Source organism: Leptonotus elevatus, chromosome 8 (genome assembly GCF_054856555.1).
Source record: "Leptonotus elevatus isolate MCC_2025b chromosome 8, RoL_Lele_1.0, whole genome shotgun sequence".
Lineage (NCBI taxonomy): Eukaryota > Metazoa > Chordata > Actinopteri > Syngnathiformes > Syngnathidae > Leptonotus > Leptonotus elevatus.
This window is the reverse complement of record NC_141246.1, coordinates 8574979-8598231: the sequence shown is the minus strand read 5'-3', so window position 1 is coordinate 8598231 and position 23253 is coordinate 8574979. Positions and strand designations below refer to the sequence as shown.

The 23253-nt window shown below is 39.8% G+C and overlaps 1 protein-coding gene across 1 annotated transcript; it reads right to left on the bottom strand.

Moving 5' to 3' along the window:
• Positions 1 to 354: 354 nt before the first annotated feature.
• Positions 355 to 21071, bottom strand: rnf24 (ring finger protein 24). Its single transcript, XM_086083328.1, has 6 exons — positions 20502 to 21071; positions 12650 to 12799; positions 8889 to 8931; positions 8161 to 8202; positions 5567 to 5646; positions 355 to 4419 (listed from the first exon to the last, which is right to left on the bottom strand). Exons 2-6 carry the CDS (start codon positions 12790 to 12792, stop codon positions 4278 to 4280), a joined length of 450 nt encoding a protein of 149 aa, XP_085939454.1. The 5' UTR covers positions 12793 to 12799; positions 20502 to 21071; the 3' UTR covers positions 355 to 4277.
• Between the last annotated feature and the right edge of the window lie 2182 nt (positions 21072 to 23253).

Sequence of the window (23253 nt, the reverse complement as noted above, 5' to 3'; positions counted from 1 at the left end):
TTCCAGTTCCTGTTCTTAAATATTTACCCTTTGGTTGTGCCCCCCCCCCCCCCCCCAAAAAAAATCCCCACACATCTCAGAAGATCAAGCAAAGCACACAGAACGTCGCAGGTTCAAACCTGTTTTGAGTTGTAATTATGCTGTATAGCCACACGATGGGGCTATAAGACAAAATGGCAGCAGTCTAAATTTGTGTCATTTTGAGGACAACCCAAAGACCCTTGACTGGTCTGTAAACCTTTCAACTGTGAGCTGACGTCACAACCAATAGTTCGCTGCGCTGCCATTGTTTTCTGTCACACAAAGGCTCGTAAATATTAGCTATCGGGTTTGCCAGACACAAAAAGAGAACGATTCAACTCTTGGAAACTTTATTACAGTTCAAGTCAGTCACATGCAATTGTTTTTCTTTTAAAACGAATAACCATGAAATTAGCCAAATAAAAACATGAAGAAAAAAAAAAATTTTCCTCTTAAAATAGCAATATACAAAAATAGAGCTTACAAATACTGTACAGCTATTATTATTATCTCCAAAAATATTCTGCTGCAATTCTTAGTTTACAAACAATGTCTGTAAAAGTCCACAAACAGAACATGTGTTAACAACAAAGTCAAGATTGTTATAATGGATATTGTATTTTTTTGGGGGGGGTGAGTGGTGTTTGTATAGGAGGGTCACAACAAAGCTACAGAGGAATAAATAACTAGTGTGCTTGTCCTTAAAGCATCCACAAAGATTCAAATGAAACTGATTTGATTGATGAAGTATTCTGATCTTAACACTTCTCCAGTACTCATGGCTACATCACTTTGCTCCCTTTCTATCACTTTTGTTCTTTTAATTCCTTTGGCACATAGACTGGAGTGAGGATGTTTGTGATATTTACAATATAACGTGACATTTATAGATGGCAGGAGATGATCGCTTAAATTGGGGTACACACATACTGAAAATTGGGTCTAATTTGAATGGTTTTTACTTGATTTTTTTAAACACTCTTTCTGATCAAAGTCATAAAAGGCCCAACTGTTGATCTTTTTTTAGATAATCCTATGGTATGGGGTCCATTAAGTGTTTGTTTTTTTACCTTCCCAATTTGCTCGGAAAACAGTTAACATATTGGACCTAATTTGAGCCATTTCGTTCTCTTACGATTGTAAAGTCAACAAGAGCCCAATTGTCAAATGTCTCTAAGATATTAAAAAATGGTATGCGTGTACCCGGTTTAAAGATCATTTTGTGGCTTCAACACTACCGATGCGAACATGTTACAGTGGTGATGATTCGTACGCAGAGTTAGCAGGATACATTCAAGGATGTAAGATTTGTGTGGCTAGCAGTGAATGACCAATACTGTGCAAGACTAAATGACGTAACATTTGTTAAGTGATGAAGCCTTTAAATAAAAAAAAATAATAAAGAAATTAAAGCACAGCATGGCAAAAATGGCCATTTTGTTGCTCAATTTGTTCTTTCAATATTGCCATTTGGTTGAGGTTCTCCATCTATGGGTCTATGGCCAAAAAGGGTTGCTAACAGTCAGAATAAAATGTTGCACGCTATTTTTATGATCATTAATTAGGAACACATTTATTTGGCTTTTTGATTCATATTCATAAGGAAAACTTGATCGAAAAGCAACAGTGCAGTAACCAATAAATGCGGTTTTTGAAAAAAAAAAAAAAGTACTTGTTCCCAATTTTGTTAGACGTGCAACAAAGTTGTAGCCTTGTAATATGGCACTTTGTGTATGTAACAACGCAATGTAACGAGTGTAAGCGTATTGTGTGCGTAACTTGTGCAGCCTGACTGTTAAATAGTTTTGTTAAAGGCACAATCAGTCACTTGCCCAGTACAATTCAAACACCTCAGATTAGCCATTTGGTCCAATTAGAGTAGTGCCTTGAGATCTGAGTTCAAATCATCTTTCTCCATTGAAATAAATGCAATTTAGATGAATTGTAACCTGTTCCAGCTTTGGCTTGTCTATGGTGGGGCAGTATAATGCAGTCATACACACACAAACGCTGATGAGTTTCACCACTACTCCGCCACATAGATGCTGTAGGTTAGCCTGTTTAAGACACATTCCATGACATGTTAGCATTAATTAAGCCAGTGGACTTTAAGATAAAGCAATGCCATTGTTTTAAACACAAAACAATTACAAAGCCATTTATGGTGTTTTCTATATAAATTTGAATGAAAATTCTGTGCTTCGCATTTAAATTAAAATCTTGTAAAATTGTATTCAAGTACATTCACAAATTTTAATATTTTTTATTTTGTAAAACTTTAATTGCATTTCACCTGGGCAGCACGGTGGCTGACTGGTTAGCACGTCCGCATCACGGTGCGGAGGACGTTAGATCGAGTCCCGGCTTCGGCCTTCCTGGGTGGAGTTTGCATGTTCTCCCCCTGCCTGTGTGGGTTTTCTCCGGGTACTCCGGTTTCTTCCCACATTCCAAAGACAAGGTTAATTGAACACTCCAAAATTGTCCGTAGGTGTGATTGTGAGTGTGGGTGGTTGTTCGTCTGTGTGCCCTGCGATTGGCTGGCAACCAGTTCAGGGTGGACCACACCTACTGCCCAAAGCCAGCTGGGATAGGCTCCAGCACCCCCGCGACCCTTGTGAGGCCAAGCGGTTAAGAAAATGGATGGATGGATGAATTTCACCTTTTGGAATGTGACTGATTGTGCCTTTACTTTTTTTTTTTCTACCTCTAAAGTGATCAGCACTTTTAGCGGGAGCAGTTCACAACCGGGGCGACACACAAAAAACCTAAACAAAAAGCAGGGCTCAGAGCTCCAAACAAAACAAAAAAGTACCATACAGAAAGAGAGTGAGAAGCGAAAGCTCGAGAAAGTGAGCGTGTGTGTGCGTGAGTGTGTGTGTCTATGTGTGAATGGAACTGCTGCTTCATTACATCCAGTGAGCGCTGACTCTAGCAGGGGGCAACTCCCTTTGAACCATAACATTTCCAATGCATTTTAGTGCCGCTTTAACACATTTAGGTGAATGACCGACAATAAGTGTCATTCATGCTTAGTAACATCATTTTTTTTTTTATCCCAATACTTCCTAATACTGCTTTAAGTTTTCACAATGTGTGAACTAGTTTGTACATTTAAGAAATGTTTTTTTTTGAGTTAAATAAAAGTGTCTTGAACTTAAAACTCAAATCAAAATGTACCGTATTTCTTCAAATAATGACCTTCGCTCTGATTGATGCCACACCCTAATTCATGACGGCACATTTCATTTCTGCATATTACACTGCATACACACGGATAAGCCCATCGTTCTATACACCGTCTCAATCATGGCTATTAGAATCTGTGAAAAATAGCTTGGGGGAGATGATGTAATAGAGTCATACAAATAAGTCTCATAATGTCTTACCGATAATAGCCGTCCAGTACTCTCTGCAGTTTACTAAATTAGTGCCCCCACCACCTCCGTCTCACAGCCACTATATGAAGAAAGACGGTCATTTATTTTTGTGAAACACTTCTAAACTGGCAGAATACAAAACCATTAAAACAGTCACATTATAAGAATAATAAAAGTCGATGGCACTAAGTTTGGCATGTGTATTCCTTTCATTGAAAATGAATAAACTCAAGCTTCTTTTGAGCTTCTTTCAAAGCATTTATGTGTGCAAAGTAATGAAACTGTATGAGTATTTCCTACCATTTACCAAACCTTATTATTCCGTCCCTTTAAGAATTGTGATTCTAGTCAAAGTTTGCCATTTCAAAATGAAAACCTGTGAGGCTTTATGCTGAACATGGAAGTGATGGTCACAAATCCAATATAAAACATATCCTTGCTGCCACAATTGCAAGCAATTAGGCTTTGACTTCTTGTAAAGTGCTTGTTAAATTAAAAAAATATAATAATAAAAAAAACAAAAATAATAACAGTAGAGTATTTAGTGTATTGTAGATCTTGGCTGCTGTGTTTGTTGTCATCCTGCTTCAGCTGATGTCCACAGAAAAAAAATGCTTTGGTTAGAAACCACATCAATGTTCTTTCCGTGCCCATGAAGAAAGAAAAAAAGGTTAATCCAGTTGATGATCAATCCAAGCGATCTGAGGAAAATACCTTTTTATGACTCGACGTGAAAACACTGTGTGCCTTTTTTCACCAGAAAGGTCCGCGGAATCGCAACAAATTGGACCTGTGTAAGCGACTGTTATATCTGTGTATGATCGTCCCTCCATCCATATAGATATAACATAGTGTCACCATATGTTGGCTTCAGGGCCACTAAACCAGGTTCTCAACACCGGGCAGAGGCTGCTGGATCGGCACTGAAGGTTCCGTAGTGCCGGCCTGCTGGGCCAGCTGTAAGACAGGCATGTTGCACAGCGGGCACACTTTCCTCACCTCCAGCCACTTGATGAGGCATCTGGCACATAGGGAGGGAAAAAAACACTTAATACTAAAGCTAAAAAAAAAAAAACTAATACGAAGCAGTTCCTCTAACATTAAAAACTTGAACAAAAAGATGAAAGAAAAACTATAATGAAGAATCCCAAATTATTATAATCCTGGACATGAGTTGACCTCTTAATTCTTCAGGGGGGAAAACAACCCATAGAAATCAATGGAATTTATTTTTTATAGAAACTGAGTCGCCTTCATACATGTTGAGTTTTAATATTTTCAACTGTCATACAAATGTAAAAATAAGTTAGTCACTGTACATTAACAACAAATGATATACACATGCCTGAGAGGTGAGTCTCTTCACAATCAGACTAAGCAGCTGACTTGGCAGCGCGCACTTGATTTTTTTCTTACAGTATTTTACTATTATTGTGACAGCACAATGGCAGAGTGGTTAACATGTCTGCCTCACAATTATCAGGTTCTGGGTTTGAATCTCAGCTCCGGCCCTCCTGTGAATTTGCATGTTCTCCCTGTGCTTACTTCACACTCCAAGAACATACATGTCAGTGAAGCCTCTAAACTGTCCATTGGAGTTTCATCTCTTAGATATGAAAAGCCAAAGCAAATGCAAAACATACTTGTTGAGTTCAGGTGCTCACTGAAGTCTCATTAGATTTGCTAGCATTCTGAGGCTACTTTAGAAGCGCGCGCGCACACACACACACACACACACACACACACACACACACACACACACACACACGCTTACAGTAAGTGGCGGACTGGCGGTCTCTCTGGAAGTTAGTCATTTGCATCATGAGGAGAAACTAGACTAAGGGAGGGGTCAGGCTGATATAAACAACTCAGTTGAAAGGGTGCAGGCTGTGTATGTGTGTATAGTATGTGGGGCAAAGTTAGCTCGGTCAAGTGGTCATGCACTCAGCAGTGTTCCCTTACACATTTATCTGTGAAAGTTAAAAATTGCAGGAGAAACTAACATAATCATTCACTTGTTTATGCACTCAAGCTGTGTGTTTTTTTTTTTTTTAGGAGGCAGTTCACTCATTTTTGGGCTCTCTTTAACTTCATGCCAGAATCTGATAGATCCATGTGTTCTTACCTGCGTGTGGCTACATGAAAAATCAACAAAGCTTTGTACTTACTTCCTATGAAACGCGTGTTTGCACGGACAAATCCCCAGCTCGTCTTTCTGCTTGAACTCCTCCAAGCACACCGCACATATCTGCAAGAGAGCAGGAGAGGCGACTTTTTTTTTTCTTTTTTTTTTTGAGACACTTTCTTTTCAAGAGGACATCAAACAGCTTTGCACCCTCCCGTTTGGCTGGAGGAAATGATAAGTGGAAAGAAAGCCTCCCAAGGCCAAATGAAAACAGACGGGATAGATCTGGGAACGGTCGGGGGCTCACACCGTTTGGCACATGTTCGGTTGGCTGTGAGAGAGGTCACTGCGGTGTCCAAATTGTGGAGTTAGAGGGACTGAAATATCTTCAGACAACAATAAAAACACTCTTGCAGGTCATCTGGCCCCTGCGGTATCATGCGTGCTGTGAAATCAGTCAGTCATGACTCATTTCTTGTCTTTTTGGCTCTTCCTTCAAAAGAGCCCCTGGCCTACAAGCACACTAAAAACTCAGAAGTCGAGTGCATATTATGCAGTACTCCTCCCTGAGAGAAATTTAAGGATACAACCCAGCTTTTATTAATATGGACTGAACACATTTTATACCTCTAAGGAGCTTTGGACAAAAGTGTGTTCGAAACGACATGGCGGGTACTAATGGCACTAGGACACAATTAGGCACACAATAGGCGCTACTTATTAAAAAGCTTTTAAAAGAGGTCGTCCTTTTCTATTCAATTCTTGATATTCCGTCATGTAGAATGAGGCTGAATTGTTAAAATTATGCCATATGTTTAAAATAATTGTCTAAGTCATTTATTTGCAAAAAGTACTTTTTTGCCCAACTCATCTCCTCATGCAAATGACACATTTCTTTTGTGTTTCCTGAAAAATCTGAAAAAATGACAGACGACTATTTTAAGGTGTCCATATATGAATCATATTGCTACTACTCTTGTGTTCCACTTGACAATCTACCGTTCTTGAATCGGATCGTACCCCATGTATTGACATATATATTGAATTGTCTTTTACTGTTGAGTATTTGTATATTCAGGAGGACTACAGTCACAACTGCTCAGTAAGCTGCATGACACTGCTACGTCGATGCTAGTTTAAAAAAACAAAAACAAAGAAAAGAAAATCAGATGAGCTTTGGCTCATATCTAGAAAAACTTTTAATGTAGTGTAAATCGGCTTATTTGTAAGTCCAGGTGTCCTTGTATTTACAGCTGGGTAACGGATGGAAACCGTTCTTAAGTGACAGTGTTTAAAAAAAAAACATGGGGACAAATGTATTGAGGCACCTAGAGTAAGTGAAAATGTAAGAATATAAAATGAGAATTTAAAATGTGCCAGTCAAACTGACAACAAAGTGTAGTAGTAGCTTACAGACGGGCGATGGAAGTCACCAGTTATATAAATATGTCTTGTCACAATATAACAAGGTAGTCCCGGTGGATTATTATAATTTCATAAGAGGCAGCAGGGAAGTGGTTTTCGAAATTTATGAATGGGTTGTAGTACTGTAATGCCATATCGTGTGACATGAATTCTATACGGCTCAGATAATGCTATTGTATAAATATGTATAAAAGTAAACAGATTCTCTTGTGTCACCATTTTCAAATCAATCAAATGAAAAATACAAAGACTTGAATGCACTGCACTTTCCCAGTGTGGGACTCAAAAAGTGGGTCGTCTATCACCAGGGTCTGTGTGTCTACGTGTGTGCAACATTGTCTTCGATTGTTGTATCTGCCACTGAGGTGACTCACATGTCACTGTCAGATGCCTTCTCCCGGTTTGCAATAACAGAAACAAGAAACTCCTGATGCTTGTGAGTCGTGACAGTTAAGACACACAAGGCAGTAAATATAAATCCACAACACCCAAGTGCAGAAAAACACAAAATGCCGTAAGGAACGACACTCGTTGCTGAATTTAACACCGTATTTTCACAAAAGTAATTCCTATTCTAAATAGATTCAGTCTCTAAAAAAATGCCATAAAGAAATTGGATGACTCTCTTTTCTTAATTCGGGGGGGAAAACGGTGTAATTATCTCAGTCCAATGAATAAAGGCCTGCACCTATCGACAACTGACTTCCAGTAAATAAACTTGTGAAAACATAGTAAATAAATCATCATACAAATGTTGCTTTGACATAGATCATCGTTTGACAATTATGATCAGTAGAGCACTAAAGAAAAGATGCACTTGTATGATATTAATGAATAACTAATTTGGTGCAACATGATTGTCATTCGTCAACATTGCTAACTGTGCAGTTGTTTTTTTGCTGCGGTGTTGTGCAACTCAAATGCCACTATGTGCTTCAAGGCACAGCTTTTTTTTTCCTTCCCCCCCGCCCCCATTATAAATGATTTTTAGTCCAATTATTAAAACACCAGATTGCTTACATGCTGTGCCTTCTTTGTAAAATAAAATAAAATACGGTCTTAGTTAAAAATCTGACAGTGCATGCATGGTGAACTTGTAACATTACAGGATGTTTTGTCGACAAGACAACTCCTTGATAACAATAGAACATATCTTTGATCGCATGACTGTCATCAAGTGATCAAACATGAATAAGAAAGGTGAGAACTCACCTCATGCAAATTTAACTCTTTCACTTTTTCCTTCTGAATGACCTGAAAGGGATATCAGAGAAAGAAAAACATTAGTCACTGGAGCATTGTATAAGGAGGAAATTAATTAAAGGCTCAATATTGAGGGACAAATATGTGGTTTATATCAATGGTTGCTGCAACTCTGTGAGCTTTACCTCCGCCAAGGAAGAGATGCTGTTTTTAGGGCTGTCACTAACAATCAAATCGACTATCCAATCAATTGATGACTCGGGTAATTGCCCAAACATGGTTCTGGGCACCACAAATATGGTTGTAAATGTATTAGTTATAGTTTTGAGGCAGACATTTTTTGTATCGACCAATTTTTGTGATTAAAGAAAAATATTTTAACTTTGGGAGTGCTAGAAGACTTGATTTTCGTGAGAATCTGTATAAAAATCTGTTTAAGTGAGTGAACACAAAATTTTGCACCTGCTATTTGGGATCCTTGAAAGTCAGGCTTCCCTTTCTTTTGGCTTCAAACTGAAAGCCATTTACTGCCTCGTTCTTGTCAGAGCACATGATGATTGCAGAATCTCTCTCTTGCTTGCCACATTTTTGTCAGACACTCGATTACTAACTATTTCTTATATCCTGTTAAAATACCAGTTCAACTCGGGTGCGGTTTGGGCGTCACTCAGCACTATTTGCTTTCTATTTATTTCTATTAGCTGTGTGTACTGTTTGCAAGTGAGCTCAATACTTACTTGTTTGTATGCATAGAGCTCTTTGTGCGCCTGGTGCCGTAACCTGGGGAGACGAAAAGACAAAAGAGCTTTCTGATTAGTGAGTTAACTCCATATTCTCCACATCATTACCACACAGATCATTCAGAGAACCTGGGAGGGGAAAAATAACAGAAAAAAACAAACAAACTCAAATGCCCTCTCCTTGTCAAATATTTGCCTCATGACACCAATTTTAAATGTGCCACAGCGATGCCAGGTAATGGCGAAATCACAATGGTGCTACATTTTGCGCAAGATCGCAAAACTATGAGAGGGTGGTTGACAAAGTTGTCCGGCATGACTGCATTTGCGGTCATGAGACTCATCACTAAGTCATTGGCACTGGATTAACCAATTACAGGTTAAGTAAAAACCTAACTCTACTGTTCTCTGTTTGTGCTCAGAAAATGCATTTCAAGCAGTTACGAGTACTATTCTATTGCTTATACTTGCAAATAGATTTTTTTTTTAAACCCAACTATTGAAAAGATAAGGAGCAGAACCCAGTTTGCAATTCTCAATGAGTGAAGAGAGAACAGGCACAGCACTGAAAAGGAACGTCTAGGCTACGAGTGACAACAAACATGGAGGACAAGGGGGAAGGATGAGCAAGAGAAATAAGAGAAATTCGTAGGTTTGTAAGATTTACCTCCATTACAAGTAACCTTAACCTCTCGCAGCAGAGTGAGAGGGATCTGTAAAACAAGCAGCACAGTCTAGGAGAGAAACTGACATATAAAAAAAAGGGGGGGTCAGCAGGTAAAGATGCGGACACTCCCAAGTGTCTCGGACGGGATTGAGGGTGACATTCCCATGGGTCTTCTAGATGCACATTTTTAAATGAGACTTCCAAACGTATCACAAGTCCTTTGCCACCAAGCAGTAGATATGTTTAGTTCAGCTTTTTTCACCGACTAAAACAACTGATAAGTAAGGCTTTTTAAAAATATACATATTCATCTTTCCGTTGGTCCATTCAGTTGCACCAACCAAAAGTGTGGAATTAGATTGACTCCTATCTACTGATTGGCAAACAGTGAATTATAACTAAACAATTTTTTTTTAATCCAAATTATTTGCTGTTTTATATCAAGGAAAGGGTGTTAACATTAATTTATGATGTCATCTATTGATAAGGTTACACTCCATCACACTATTTAAGTTTTTCAAATGAAATTCAACACACAGTAGTATGAAGAACTGAACCGCACTGCTTGGTAAAACCTGAAAAGTTTCCTCCTCTCTTTAAATGAGTGTTCAAAGGCACCTGGGTAGTGTGACCATGACATAATCCGATCAAAATGTACATATTATTAAAAAAAATTAAGAAAACATATTGGGCTGGCTGTTGCAACACTGGCGCTACCAAAATTGCACAAGTGAAGATCTTCTTGCAATTCCTTCTAAACGTACTTTGCGTGCATAATCTCCACCCCATCAATTCATCTCCGCGGAATTAAAAGGGAATGAGAGAAGCTGCTTCCATTGGACGGGAAGCAAGTTGGCTGTGTTCACGCCAACAACGGCGCAAGTGCACATTTCTAACTGCACAAAAACTCCAACCCTCATATTAGCACAGCTAGACTGCACTTTGTGCTAGACTTGGGCTGGGCTTGAAAATAGGGCCCTTTGACTTGCGTGAGCGGAATTCTGTAAGAAAAACAATAAATGTGTTAAATCTACAAAAGAGCGCTGATGGAATGTCTGCTATATCAGTCAAAATGGTTACCGGTAATCAAAAGATGCTGTAATACTAGAAATAGGAAAATCTGTAGATTACACAAAGATTGTTCAGTGCATCTGTACAGGGACGGTAACTTTGGGAGACTGCATCTTTAGATGCTTTTAAATGAGCAAAAATGCGTCTTCTTTTTTTTCTTATGAAAAACTAAAGTTTATATATTTTTGGATAAAATCATGGTACTGCATCAAAGCCACACTGTATCCTCTTTGGGGTTGAATTAGAACATGAGCACTAAACCTACTTATCATTTGTGCTGCAAGGTACTGGACAGTGATACCCAACGGTCAGTGTTTTTTTTTCTTTTTCTTTTAGCAGAGTATTAGCACAAAATGTATGTCATCACCCAGGCAGAAATGCTCGTCAGCACCTCCACACCTTTTTTTGTACCACCCCCAGGAAACTAACATAGGGAGACGCCACACCTAAAGGTCTGTAGGATTAAATGTCTAAGAACAAACATTGATTGATTCAACCTTTGTGGACATGCATGAGTACCTTGTGTAATTTGGGTGTAACTGATTTTGCCAATGGAAAAATCACCAAAAACGAGTTGCGACATGTCAAGCGGAGTACAAACCAGGCATAGTTGAAAAGTGGCAGTATGAAAAAAATAAAATACAAAAGAAAAGAAAAAAAGAAAAAAAGAGGGGGGGATTAAGAATTAATTCTTTGGCGGAAAGTACCATGATTATCATAATGTCGACCAGAGATGTTCAAATCAAGTCCTCAAGAGGAACCTTTAACACAACTGAATCAAATAATCAGGAGGGAGACGTCAAAAAAAAAAAGTCTGGATAGAGGGGCTCATCGTGAGCAAGGACCAGATTTGGGCACCCCTGATGTAGACAATAAATTGGGTTGTTAACTTAATATTACTTTCGATTCTGATACAAATCTTATTACTGTTGAAAAAAAACTTCTCCAAACTGTGCTGTTGAAATAATTGACACCTACAAACACAATGAATACAACACCATTTTTTTTTAAAGAAAAAAAATAGATGAAATCATATAGCTGACACATGATTCCAAGCCTGTTTGCAGCATGGATGCTGCTCTGGCTAATATTGTCCTTGTTCTCCTGCGAATTACAAAATCTACAAAATTTCCATTGAACATAAAAGGCCAGTGAAACCTGGATCCCTCCAAGAAAAACTAACAGCGCTGTGTTATATGTTGCAATATTTGTGGAGGTGGCCAACCTTGCGGTTGCCAAGGTTCTGTTTTGCAATGTTTGTTTTTCTAAATATACATTTAGGGCTTAATTTTCGTAGACAGGCGCTCATCTTAAAAACAGGCGCATCTTCATTTTCGTGCTGGGGCAGTTTAGTTTAGTTTACAGTGTTCGGAATCTTGCCAGACCGTGGGCGTTTTCCATTACACGTCCCCAAAGCACCGGACAATTTGGTCACAGCAAGTAGACGAGATCTTAGTCCAGCTAAAGGAAGGTCTAAGTTGTGGTGCAGGTGTAACGCGATGTTGGTGGATTTGGTCGAAGGGCTCCGCTGATTATGTGTGGTAGATGTCATTGTATTTCATTTATAAATATGACAAATGTGTGAATCATTGTCGAAGTCAAATCACTGAATGCATCATGATCATAAACAGCTTAAATATATTTTAAAGCACCACCTTGAGAGCAAGTTCTTCTTGCAGTTCCTTAAACGTACTTTGCACTTAACTGTCTCTCGCATGGACTCCAGCAAGTCTGTTATGCTTCCACCATGTAAACCGTGTGTCTCTCCTGCGCTGAATTTAAAGGGAATTAGAGGACCCGCTTTGACTGGCAGGAAATCAAGTAGGTATAAATGTCTATTTCTACCTGCGCTGGTCTACAAAACTACAACAAAAAAAGAAGATAAAACTGCACTGGGCACAAAAAAAGGGCCCTTCAGAGTTTTTGTGTATTCCATTGTGCATAGGAATTATGCCATGCGGCATAGAATCCACAACGTCCAGTTCAGATGATCAAGCTAAAAAGGTGTAATAGTGCTTACCTTATTAAGTAGCAGCAGAAGAGGAGGCTGAGGATGAAGACGAAGATAGCTGTCCCAAACACAACAATGTATATATTAAGGGGCAGGTTCTGGAACCCTATATTTGGCATCCTGAAACTGTAGTGTGGAAAATCGGAGCTCATGGATATTCTGGAAAGTAAGAGAGACCACGATCAGACAGCTCACAACACATACCGTGTACACGCAGACCAATAAACTAAAAGTGAACCACCAACAAAAACAAAAAGCGGAACTACAGTAAAAAGTCATTGAAGTAAGTTTCACTTTCAACACGACTTTCATTAATCATCAAACACAGTTTGTACAGGTCTGTAAGCAGCGAATGTAATTTTCTTCAGTATTTTTCCAGTATTCATTTTCTAGTGACCAGACAAAGAGTCCAAACATTAATATCCAATTCATCAATCCACTTTTGTAGTCTTGTCCTCATTGATGGCACGTGTAACTGGTACTTATTACGGCTGAATTTGGTTTAGAAGCAAGAAAACTTATTACAGCTGAATTTAGTCTAGAAGCAGGATACAGATTGGATCGGTTGCTAGTCAATCACAGGGCATGTGTCGAGTCGATTGACAAACGACCAATTACAATTACATTGACAGCAATGGCCAATTAAGAGCCCCGCACTCCTGACCGCAAAGCAGACATCCTTACCACAATTCTGCCGTGCTGCTTAAACCAATATGTTCAATAAACTGACTCCTCCATAAAGAATGCCTGGATGTGGTAGTAAAAAATAAATAAAAAATAGTCAAGGGGCACTTCCAGGATCTAGTAAAGGGACATGACTGGACATGTCTACTCTTCCTGAAGAAGGAAGAGCACAGCCTAGGAATAAATAACATTCACTCTTTGTGGAAGAGAGTGAAGACCCTCCCCATTTGCAAACATCATGACAGAAGGAGGTTTTGTGAAGCTTAAGCCATGAAATGTGAGCCGGAGTTATGTGTTGGAACTCCAAATGATGCAGCTTTATGATGATTTCACTTCCACCCACTGCAGTGTGATGAGGATAAGGGACATTATGCAAGGTTTTACAGCTCTGGGGGCAACTTCATTATGGCCCAGAATAAACACAATTTTGACACCACTAATTTTATCTTTGACATTACTGCTCTCAAATTTTTTTTTTGGGGCCAAAATGTATACATTCTCAATGACATAAAAGCTCAAAGGAGATTGGACTGCTCATGGACTGGTAACTTTAGTTAAAGCACAAGAGAACAGAAAGTCCAAAGCTCATTCAAAACATTTGCATGTATCCTTCAAGAAGTATAATGCCAAATGTATGAACTCAAGACTTAGACGATTGCTGCCACTACTGTGGCACGAGTGAACGGGCAGTGTAAACATTCATTACATTCTAGAGATGCACCACTGTGACTGTGGTCAAATTACTTGGACCAGAATTTTATATAAAATGTCTAAGGCAAGCCATGCCTATGAAAACCAGGTCAGTCTGCTCAGAGGGCAAAACAGAGTAATAGTGGGCAAACTTGAAAAGAGTGCAACTCTTTTGCTATAAAATTGAGCCATGGGGCACTTTTTAAAGAGTCTGAGACCAGCAAGTGCAACAAATACATTTTCCTGGTCATTGCCTTTACGCTTAACATCTGGATTGAATGATATAGCGTAAAGAGAAGGGAGAGGACTTTCAAGGGCCTTGAATCTCTTTAGCTTGTTTGCGCAGGCTTTGCCACATTTAGAAAGACTCCGTGACAAACTGAACGCCTGTTTCACTTTTCTGAACGGAGCCATCTCGCTCTTATCTAAATGCAGTCAGAGGTAGCTACAGATTTTTGTGAGCTCAAACACCACCAGGGAGGCACATATTCTGTCTCAAAGAAAGAACACAGTCTCACAAACACGAGCATTGACCAAGATACATTTTGCACTCTGTTACAACCTCCATAATCGGCTAATTGTCCATTTCTCTGTGTAATACAACAGGCAAAATAGAAACAACATTCCTGGATGAGTGAGCTGGAAAAGTGGGGTATAATGCTTTTGCATTGATGAGCATTCTACTGTATATTGCATACTTGATGAAAGTGGAACAAGTAGGGACCAAAGGTCACACGTATTACTGTAAGAAGTATGGGTCAGTAGGGCAGCGCCGGTGATCATACTTCAAAGAGTGGCAATACATCTTTGCTGGTCGGCTTATCTTTTGCCAGGTAGGTAACCAGTGAAGGAAGCCTTTTGGGACTTTGTATTATAAGCGTGCAACTGCACCAACCTTGAAGACAGACCGCTAACCCTTGCCGTAAACGAACGGTGCGACGCTGCTTTCAGGTGTCAGTTAACACTGGCAAAATCACACCTCATTTCTATCTAACTTTGTGTTACAATTAGAAGGGTTGCAGGAATTATTTAAAAAAATGTTTTTGACATACTCCACGCAGATCCAATGGTTTCTTAGTGTTATGAGGTTTTAACACCACACTTGTTTTGGCCGATATCCATCATGGGGTAGGGTGCAAGGGGGACAGCGGCCAGCTCAAGCTTCCCTATTCCCGCTGGTTGCTAAGCAACTGAACAGGAAGTGACCTGATGTCTCTTCCTCGTATTTTCTTTACCGTATATTCTTCCGATTGCCCCTTTCAGAGATTTTAAGATTTTAGTTATACTCAACAAAACATTTGGTTTAGCCAGCCACACTGAGATTGTGTCTGTAAATGCTGTCACTGGATATGTGGGTAAATTGCTTCCATCTGTCCATTATCTGCACTGCTTATCCTGCACGGGGATGTTCAGTTCAGGCCGATTAAGGAGACAGATGATTGTAGGGGGAAACTGGAATAACTGGAGAGAACCAACACAAACACAAGATTAAGATAAACCTTCCATAGAGAGAGCTCAGTTGAATTGCAGATTTGATCATTCAGTACTGCAGCACTACTTGCAATGCCTGTTAGTTTCTTCTGACCATGATTTAAGCCATACATTGTACTTTTACTCCTGCAACAAAGTAATCATCCCTAAGCTTGACAGTATCCAAGTGTCTCGTGATTGGTAATGGTTCTCGCTGGATTCCATCTACTATCATCTTACCATCGTTTCTACCACCTTCGCTTTTCTCTCACTCCAAAGGTTTCACATTATTACACAACCACGCTTGCGCATCACATTCATTGGCATGAGCAAGTGCATGCACAAGACTCCACAGTCATCCTACACCCTCACCCCTTCCTAGGATATGACAGAGTCAACGATTATAAGGCACCTCTGCCAAGGTTTTATTGTCCTGAACTCCTCAGTCGTTTCCACTGACTGTCCGAATATAGCAACACAAGATTGAATTACTGAATTGTATCAAACCTGATAATGATTCCAGGATGTAACTCAAGACCCACCCCCCTTGTGTTACTCAGGATGATAACTGAACAGGCCTCCACACAATGAGCACGTCACTTTCCCGTCAGGAAACGTCTTAAAGGCTCCCTTAAGATTCTGATCGTGACCCATTGCTACAAAAATAACAAGGATCAGTCAGAAGCTACGGATATAAGATTGTCAATATGGAATGAGGAACTGCACAGTAACGTGGTCTGAATTAGTCATTTTCCAAAACGCCAAACATAGATTTGTAGGACTATCCTCCAAAAACACAACTGTAGTTTTCAGTCACCTACCTCCACAGCATTTCATTCAGAAGTAGCAGCTCCAAGGAGAAGTGGAAATTTCCACAAGCAGCTACGAGCACTATGAGATATGCACATCTGAAACCTAATATGCTTTAGGGCTGGACCAAAGACCAGGGCCTCAGAGGCAGAACAAGGAAATATGCAGCAGGTCCCAATGTTTATTTGACATGTCCACACTAAAAGCATGATGTGGTTTATTGTGGATGGCGATACAAACGATGATAGCTAACTTATAATTCAAAACACAGTTAGGTCGAGCGTTGACTGATTCGTCCTAAATGCCGTTAAAAGTTTTGAAAGTGTGGCTGTTAAGTCACAGCAATAGTAGGCTTGAGATGAGATGAACAATTAATTTATTGCTAATAAGTTAAATAAATCGTGCAGAATTTATTGTAGATTAATCATGTCACAAAGAAATGAGGCAAAAATGTGGCTACTAGATGCAATTATTTATATATTTCAGTCAGATTCTCTGTATTGGAAGGGTTTAAAGTTAAAAGCCATCAAGTGCCATTTAGACAAAAATACAGCCACGCCTACTAACTGGCTGCTATTCAATGGTGCTTTTCCTAAACCTGAAACACAAACAACTTCAATAAAAGTAAGATTCCCCCCCAAATTAGCATCTCAATTGCTTAATACATGAAAGAAAAATATATTAACAAAAAAATTGAGTTGTCTTGCTTCTGCATTAGAACTCATCATTTATTATTTATATTCTTTGTTAGAATAACAGACACCCAACCAAAGGTTGTTAAATGGACAGATGACGTTAGGGTGTTCTGACCTATATTCTTATTTAACACCATTTAGATTTACGCCATTGTTTACAGGAGAAAAACAAACAAATAATATGGCATCACCTAAACTAAATATTTTCATGGTTGTTTTTCGATCAACTGAAAGCTAATTAAAATGCTCCTTTAAAATCGAAATATTTGAACAAACTATTGCTTAAGCTTCATGTATGTGTGAAAATATGAAGTACAAAGCAAAAAGAGGCTCGCAGATATCTAAATAGAACAACCGCTAAAAAAGAAGCTATGACCTTGTCTAAATTTGCTCTTCTGTTCCCCCATCCCCCTTCTCAAAGCAAAGCCCCCCCTTCCAGCATGGCCTCTGATAGAAACACAAGCTGACACAAACAAGAGCAACTGACAGACACAGCTGTCTCTCAGCGATTCATTTTTAATCATTTTTTACTCTTTTTTTTTTTGTAGTGGTCACCATGCCACAAATAAGGTTCTTTATATTTTGTCATCAATTAAGTGGATGGTTTAATGTTTTACCGCTAATTGTACGGCTGTGGGACTATGCAGTTAGTTGGACTACATTCCCTCTTGCATCAAAAACGCAAGCTCATGGCCGCTCAAAGTCAAATTATGTCCGTTCCGGCAGTTCCGGGGTTATCTGAAATGTACAAACTTGACCACTTGGCTCAATGAGCCTAATTTGATCTGTATTAGTACGCTACTTCCACCTCCAGCGTTGTGCTCGTGATCAACCTAACAAGGAATCACAGTAAATACCTTCTGTCAAGATAAGGGGGCGTATTGATCCGCACACATTTGCATGTTCCTTCCTGTATACACACAGCTATTGCAATAGTAGAGGGACACTGATTATTCAACATACTGTATATTTCCCAATATGTACGTGTAAGGTTAGGCAATGCAACTGATTTCTTGAGCTATGCAATTTAGGATCAAACCATATTGGCTAACAATTACTGGCACATAGGAGGTATGCTGTATCATTTCTGGTATGACACTGAAAATACCCAATCCTATAAAATCCATCGTGTCGCCACATCATTGCGAGAATTACAGTACCTTAAACAAGGCAGCATGCAAGGAAGCATGATGTTACAGTTTAGGGCACTCTCGTAATGTTTATAACTCATCTACTGTATAGTCAGCAAACACCGCAACCTCACCGCAATACTGTTTTTTGGAATATTAAGCAGAGACGATAGAACATCCTCCCCACTGGTGTGATTGCAGAAACAGTACTTTTACTTGTAGTACAGAAGTAACCAAAAATAATGCCTATCTCAGTCCGAATGAAGAGCACAATTACATGAGATGCCATAACATAAACAAATCAACAGCTATAAAGTATACCTGGCAAGTAGTTGGCCAGTCACTTGGTAAAGAAACAATTATCCAGTAGCATTATTTGTAAATGTATACTTTGGTGAAGCGCAATCAGAGTTGTGTAACCTACCTCGTAAATGCCCAGACATTTTACAAGCAGGCTTAAATGGAGACAATAAAATTGTCATTTTCTTTTGACACGTATTTTGTTTTCATGCTCCAAAAGCATCTGTCCTGTAAACAAATGTTCAAAACCACACATTTTATTTACCAATTTTCGGTTGATGCCAATAATGGGAAAACATATTTCCCTAGGTAGAGTTTAGGTCAAAGTTAGCTCTAAAATGCAACCACTGACTTCTAATACAGACCAGCACCTCATGGAACCGAAATATTCAATGTACTAGAGGTGCAGCAATGGATCGATTAAATCCACAACCAATTGATTATCAAATTAATTGACAACTATTTTGATAACAGAATGATTACTTGTCCAAAATCCTAGAAATTCCAGCCTCTCAACATGAAATATTCGCAGATTACTGTAGTCCTCCAAGAAAGCAGACTGATTATTTTAGTGTTTAAGTCAGTTGGGATAGGCTCCAACTCAATAAGGAAATATGAAACTAAAATAGATGGATGGAATTATTTATTGAGTAGCACAAAACACTTTACGGGAACACTCAACATACCAGAGCAACATTTGCAGCAGTCTGCTAGAAACAGTATGTGCTCCAAGAAACAGCAGCACCTTACTGAGACATTATATGGCACCTACATGATTCCTTCCCAAAACTCCCCCATTTGACTAAATCATTGCAAAGGTACGAGATAAATGATTTAATTGGTGTTATTGTGTCAAGCAATCCAAGTCCCACCAATTTCCACTACTACACATGACGTTTCGTCATCCGGCCAAACCTGCTGCCTTATTGAAAAATGATACCATGTCTGTCTTAAAGCTCTAATTCATATCAAGGAACACAAGGTGCAACATTATGCAATAGTAAGTTGATATTGTTAATATCATGTCCTATGTGCAATGATACACCCATCAGCAGCTGTGAGATGTTAGGTCATGTAATTTTGTCGCCCTCCGTCCACTAAGATCACAAGAAAGCACTAGCTTCTTGTCAATATGAGACCTGTGATTGACTTGCGACCGGTCCAGGGTGGTCTGTTTCTCACACAAAGTCAGCTGGGACAAGTTCCAGCTCACCCACGACCCTAATGAGGACAAGTGGTATGAAAATGGATGAATACTCAATGCGGTAAAGATTACTGTCTGACTCACAATACAAGGGTTCTGGGTTCAAATCTTAGCTCAGGCCAGCTTGTGTGGAGTTTGCATATTCCTATCCTTTCCTGGATTTTCTCTCACATCCCAGAAACATACAGGTTAGGTTTGATGAAGACATTAGATGTGAAACTCCACAAATCAAAAGTCACGTTTCAAACCCCAGATATCAGAACTGTGAGGAAAATGTGCTAACCACAATTCCACTGTGCTTTTTTTTAAGTTTAACATCACCAATAAATTGTTAATACACCTCATGTATTGTACTCCATTACGATGTGCAAGTGTACCTAATGTTGTGTCCAGTTTATGATGATGAGCTTCAGTCACGTAGACAAGAACGGACACGAAACCGTTTGACATTTGATCACCGGGACAATGTCCCACAGAGGGATATTACACTCAAGGTCGAGTCCGTCAATGCAAGCTGACATCTTTAATTATCACCCGAGTGTGACAGAATCTTGTCGAAAAGGACGTGAGAGCCCCCGGGGCGTAGGCTCGCTTGCTAGCTCAAATAAGCCCCTTGTGGTCAGCTGCACCTCGTAAAAGCAAAAGCAAAAGCAAAAGCGTGGTGTTTGTTTCTCAGCGTCAATAAAAAAAAACACTCGAATCATACGCAAAGTAATTTATAGAGATGAATAGGTGAGCGTTTTAATGACGCTTAGTGTCTTCTTTATAATCAGCTCGGTAGCATCGCTGCTTGTTGCAAAGTGACGTTAGCTAGCTAGGAGTCATAATTATTATGCAAGTGGATGGGGACGAGAAGAAGCCAGCGTCCACTCACTCACCAAGCAAGCAGGTTCCAAAACCTCGCTGCAGTCTTCTTCTTCTTTCAGTTTCTCCGAAGTCTGGAAGTTGAAGTGGAACGCTGACGCTAAAAGTAAAAAAATAAGAATCCTTAATTGAAATTGACGTCGCTCGATGCCGCGGCTAGGTGGGACCTCATCACGTTACGTCCGCTTGTGGTTAAAACGGTGGGGGGAAAAACCCACACAAAAACAGGGGTCTGCAAAAAAAAAAACAACGCGTGGAACTAGAGGATGCGTTGTCCTGTTTTATGTGTCGCTTTCTTCAAATCCACTTAAGGACCGGAAAGGCAGATGAGATGAGCAGCACGGTCCGCAAGTAAACGTGTGTATGTTTTTTTGTTTCCCCAAACAGCGTCCAAGATAACTACGAGTGGCTCGATGCACACGTCCTCCTCCCACTCAGACCAGTTGACAAGAGGGGAACTGGGCGAGTGAATCTGTTGGCTCGTTTTGAGGACGGCGTGTCGGCTGGGAACGATGCCAACGCTGGAGAATAGATTGAGGGAGGGGACACGCTTTTTAAGAAGTGAAGTAGCCAAAACTACTGGCGTGGCGTCTATCGACCGGAAGGGGGCGAGCCTGTAGTTTGGAACCAATGCTGCGTTCACATTTCCTGGGAAATATCAGATTTCAGGCAGCATGGGAAATGTTTAACAGTGATACTAGTGTGTCGTGAATTGATAAGGGAGACTGTGTAAAATAATCGAATGTGCAGCAGATAGCAACATTTTCCTTCCGCAAAAAAGAAATAAAAATGGCAGCATCCCATAAAGAAGCATAACATATGCTGATATATGTCAAAAGTATGTTGCAAAATAGGGATGTTCAATATAGATTTCAGACCGATACCAGTAGTACTTTTGATACAATTTCTCACCAAAAAAGAAAGACCTATATTTCCCAATTTAGTATTTTTCCTTAAAATTGCATGAAATTAATATACATTTTCTATTCTTCTAATTTCTAGTTCCTATTCGTAAAACGGCCACAAGAGGGCAACCGATGCCGGTATCGGCTGACCTTGCAAGTGCCGATACCTTGAAATAAAACCTATCAACCTGATACTGATAACTGGTATTGATATTGATACTCGCCCATCTCTATTAGCACCACTGAAAAAATACTTAGCACTCCAAGTACCATCATCAGGACTAACATTAAAATGCAGTAGCATAATAGACATCAGTGTTTATCACAATCAGTTGTTAAACATTGAATGAAAATGTATTGAACTCAAAAGTGAATATAAGTGAGCTGTTCCTAAGCAGTATTTCATTTCCGTACAACTAGGAAGCAACAATTATTTTATTTTCAATGTGGCTCGAATACCCTTTTCATCTATAGGAGTGCATGTCACATGAACTGCCAGTTGAAGGTGTCGACCGACCCCCACTCTACCCACTCCCAACAACTCTCCACTTCCTCCTCCAAAAATATGAATGCGGTATCCAGGAAGCCACATTTTGGCCACCCAGTGGAGGAGCGTGCCCATTTCCCAATGAACGTCACTGTGAGCGCATGTCAATGAGTTGCAAGTGACAGGACCGCTTTGTGAGATGTGTGCGAAGTGGGAGTGCCATGTGACACTCTTCAATGGGTTGCCAGGGGTTGGCCAGGGGGGAAGGATGGCAGCGTCCACAAAGCCCCATTGAAGGAACGTAGACCGCCTCTGCTCTTCCTTCCCCTCTGTGGAGGAGGTTGCTGCTTGGTACCTACTCAAAGGATGGATTCTCTGCAAAGAATTGGAGAGAGGAGCACTATTATCACCACTTCTCATACTTCCTGACTGTTCTGTCTAATAGTTTAATAACAAGTTTCATGTTAATCATCTAAGATTACTTATGCGATTAGCTAATATTGACTCACTTATGCCTGGAGAGAACTGAGCTTCCTTTGGTAAACAGATAAAAAACAAAAACATTTTCCTTTTAGCAAAGTAAAAACTGAATTATTGGTTAAACTCAGCATTTCATTGATTCAGGTGATTCAAATGAAGGTGGAACCCGTGGTGGCTGGTCAATATGGGTGCAAGGGCACTACACCACCATGCACAGTGGTCACAACATGACTTTCCTTTAATAAAAAATAAATTAAAAAAAGGAAATAATTTTGTTTTACATTTCCAAATACATCCATTTTCTTAACCCGTTTATTCCCCACAAGGGTCACAGGAGTGCTGGAGCCTATCCCAGCCGGCCTTGGCCAGTAGGCAGGGTACACCCTGAACTGGTTGCCAACCAATCGCAGGGCACACCGAGACGAACAACCATCCACAATCTCAATCACACCTAGGGACAATTTAGAGTGTTCAATTAACCTGCCATGTGTGTCTTTGAAGAAAACCATTTCCAAATAACAGAAAAGCACTCCAAGTGCCATCATCCCCCCGTAAATTATGTTGTGTTTGTCCTGAGACTGCATGCTTTTCATTGTGCAATGATGGTACTAGTATGAGTAGGCAGGGCGAGTTTCATGTACATAGTGCTTTCCTAGCCAGAGTTAGCTAGGGGGTGCTTTTTCAGGCAACCCATTGCCAGGAAGTGCACCCCCAACCCCTAATACACATTAAAGAGGTATTTCAATGAGGAGAGTGGAATTGAGTTAAACTCATACAGTCAATTAAGACCCCTCTGTACTTCTATCTATTCATCAATTGGGTACAGAAGCCTCTCGTAGCTGGATAAGAATCAGTCGACACCCTGAACTGGTCACAGGACAAGATCGACAAGTT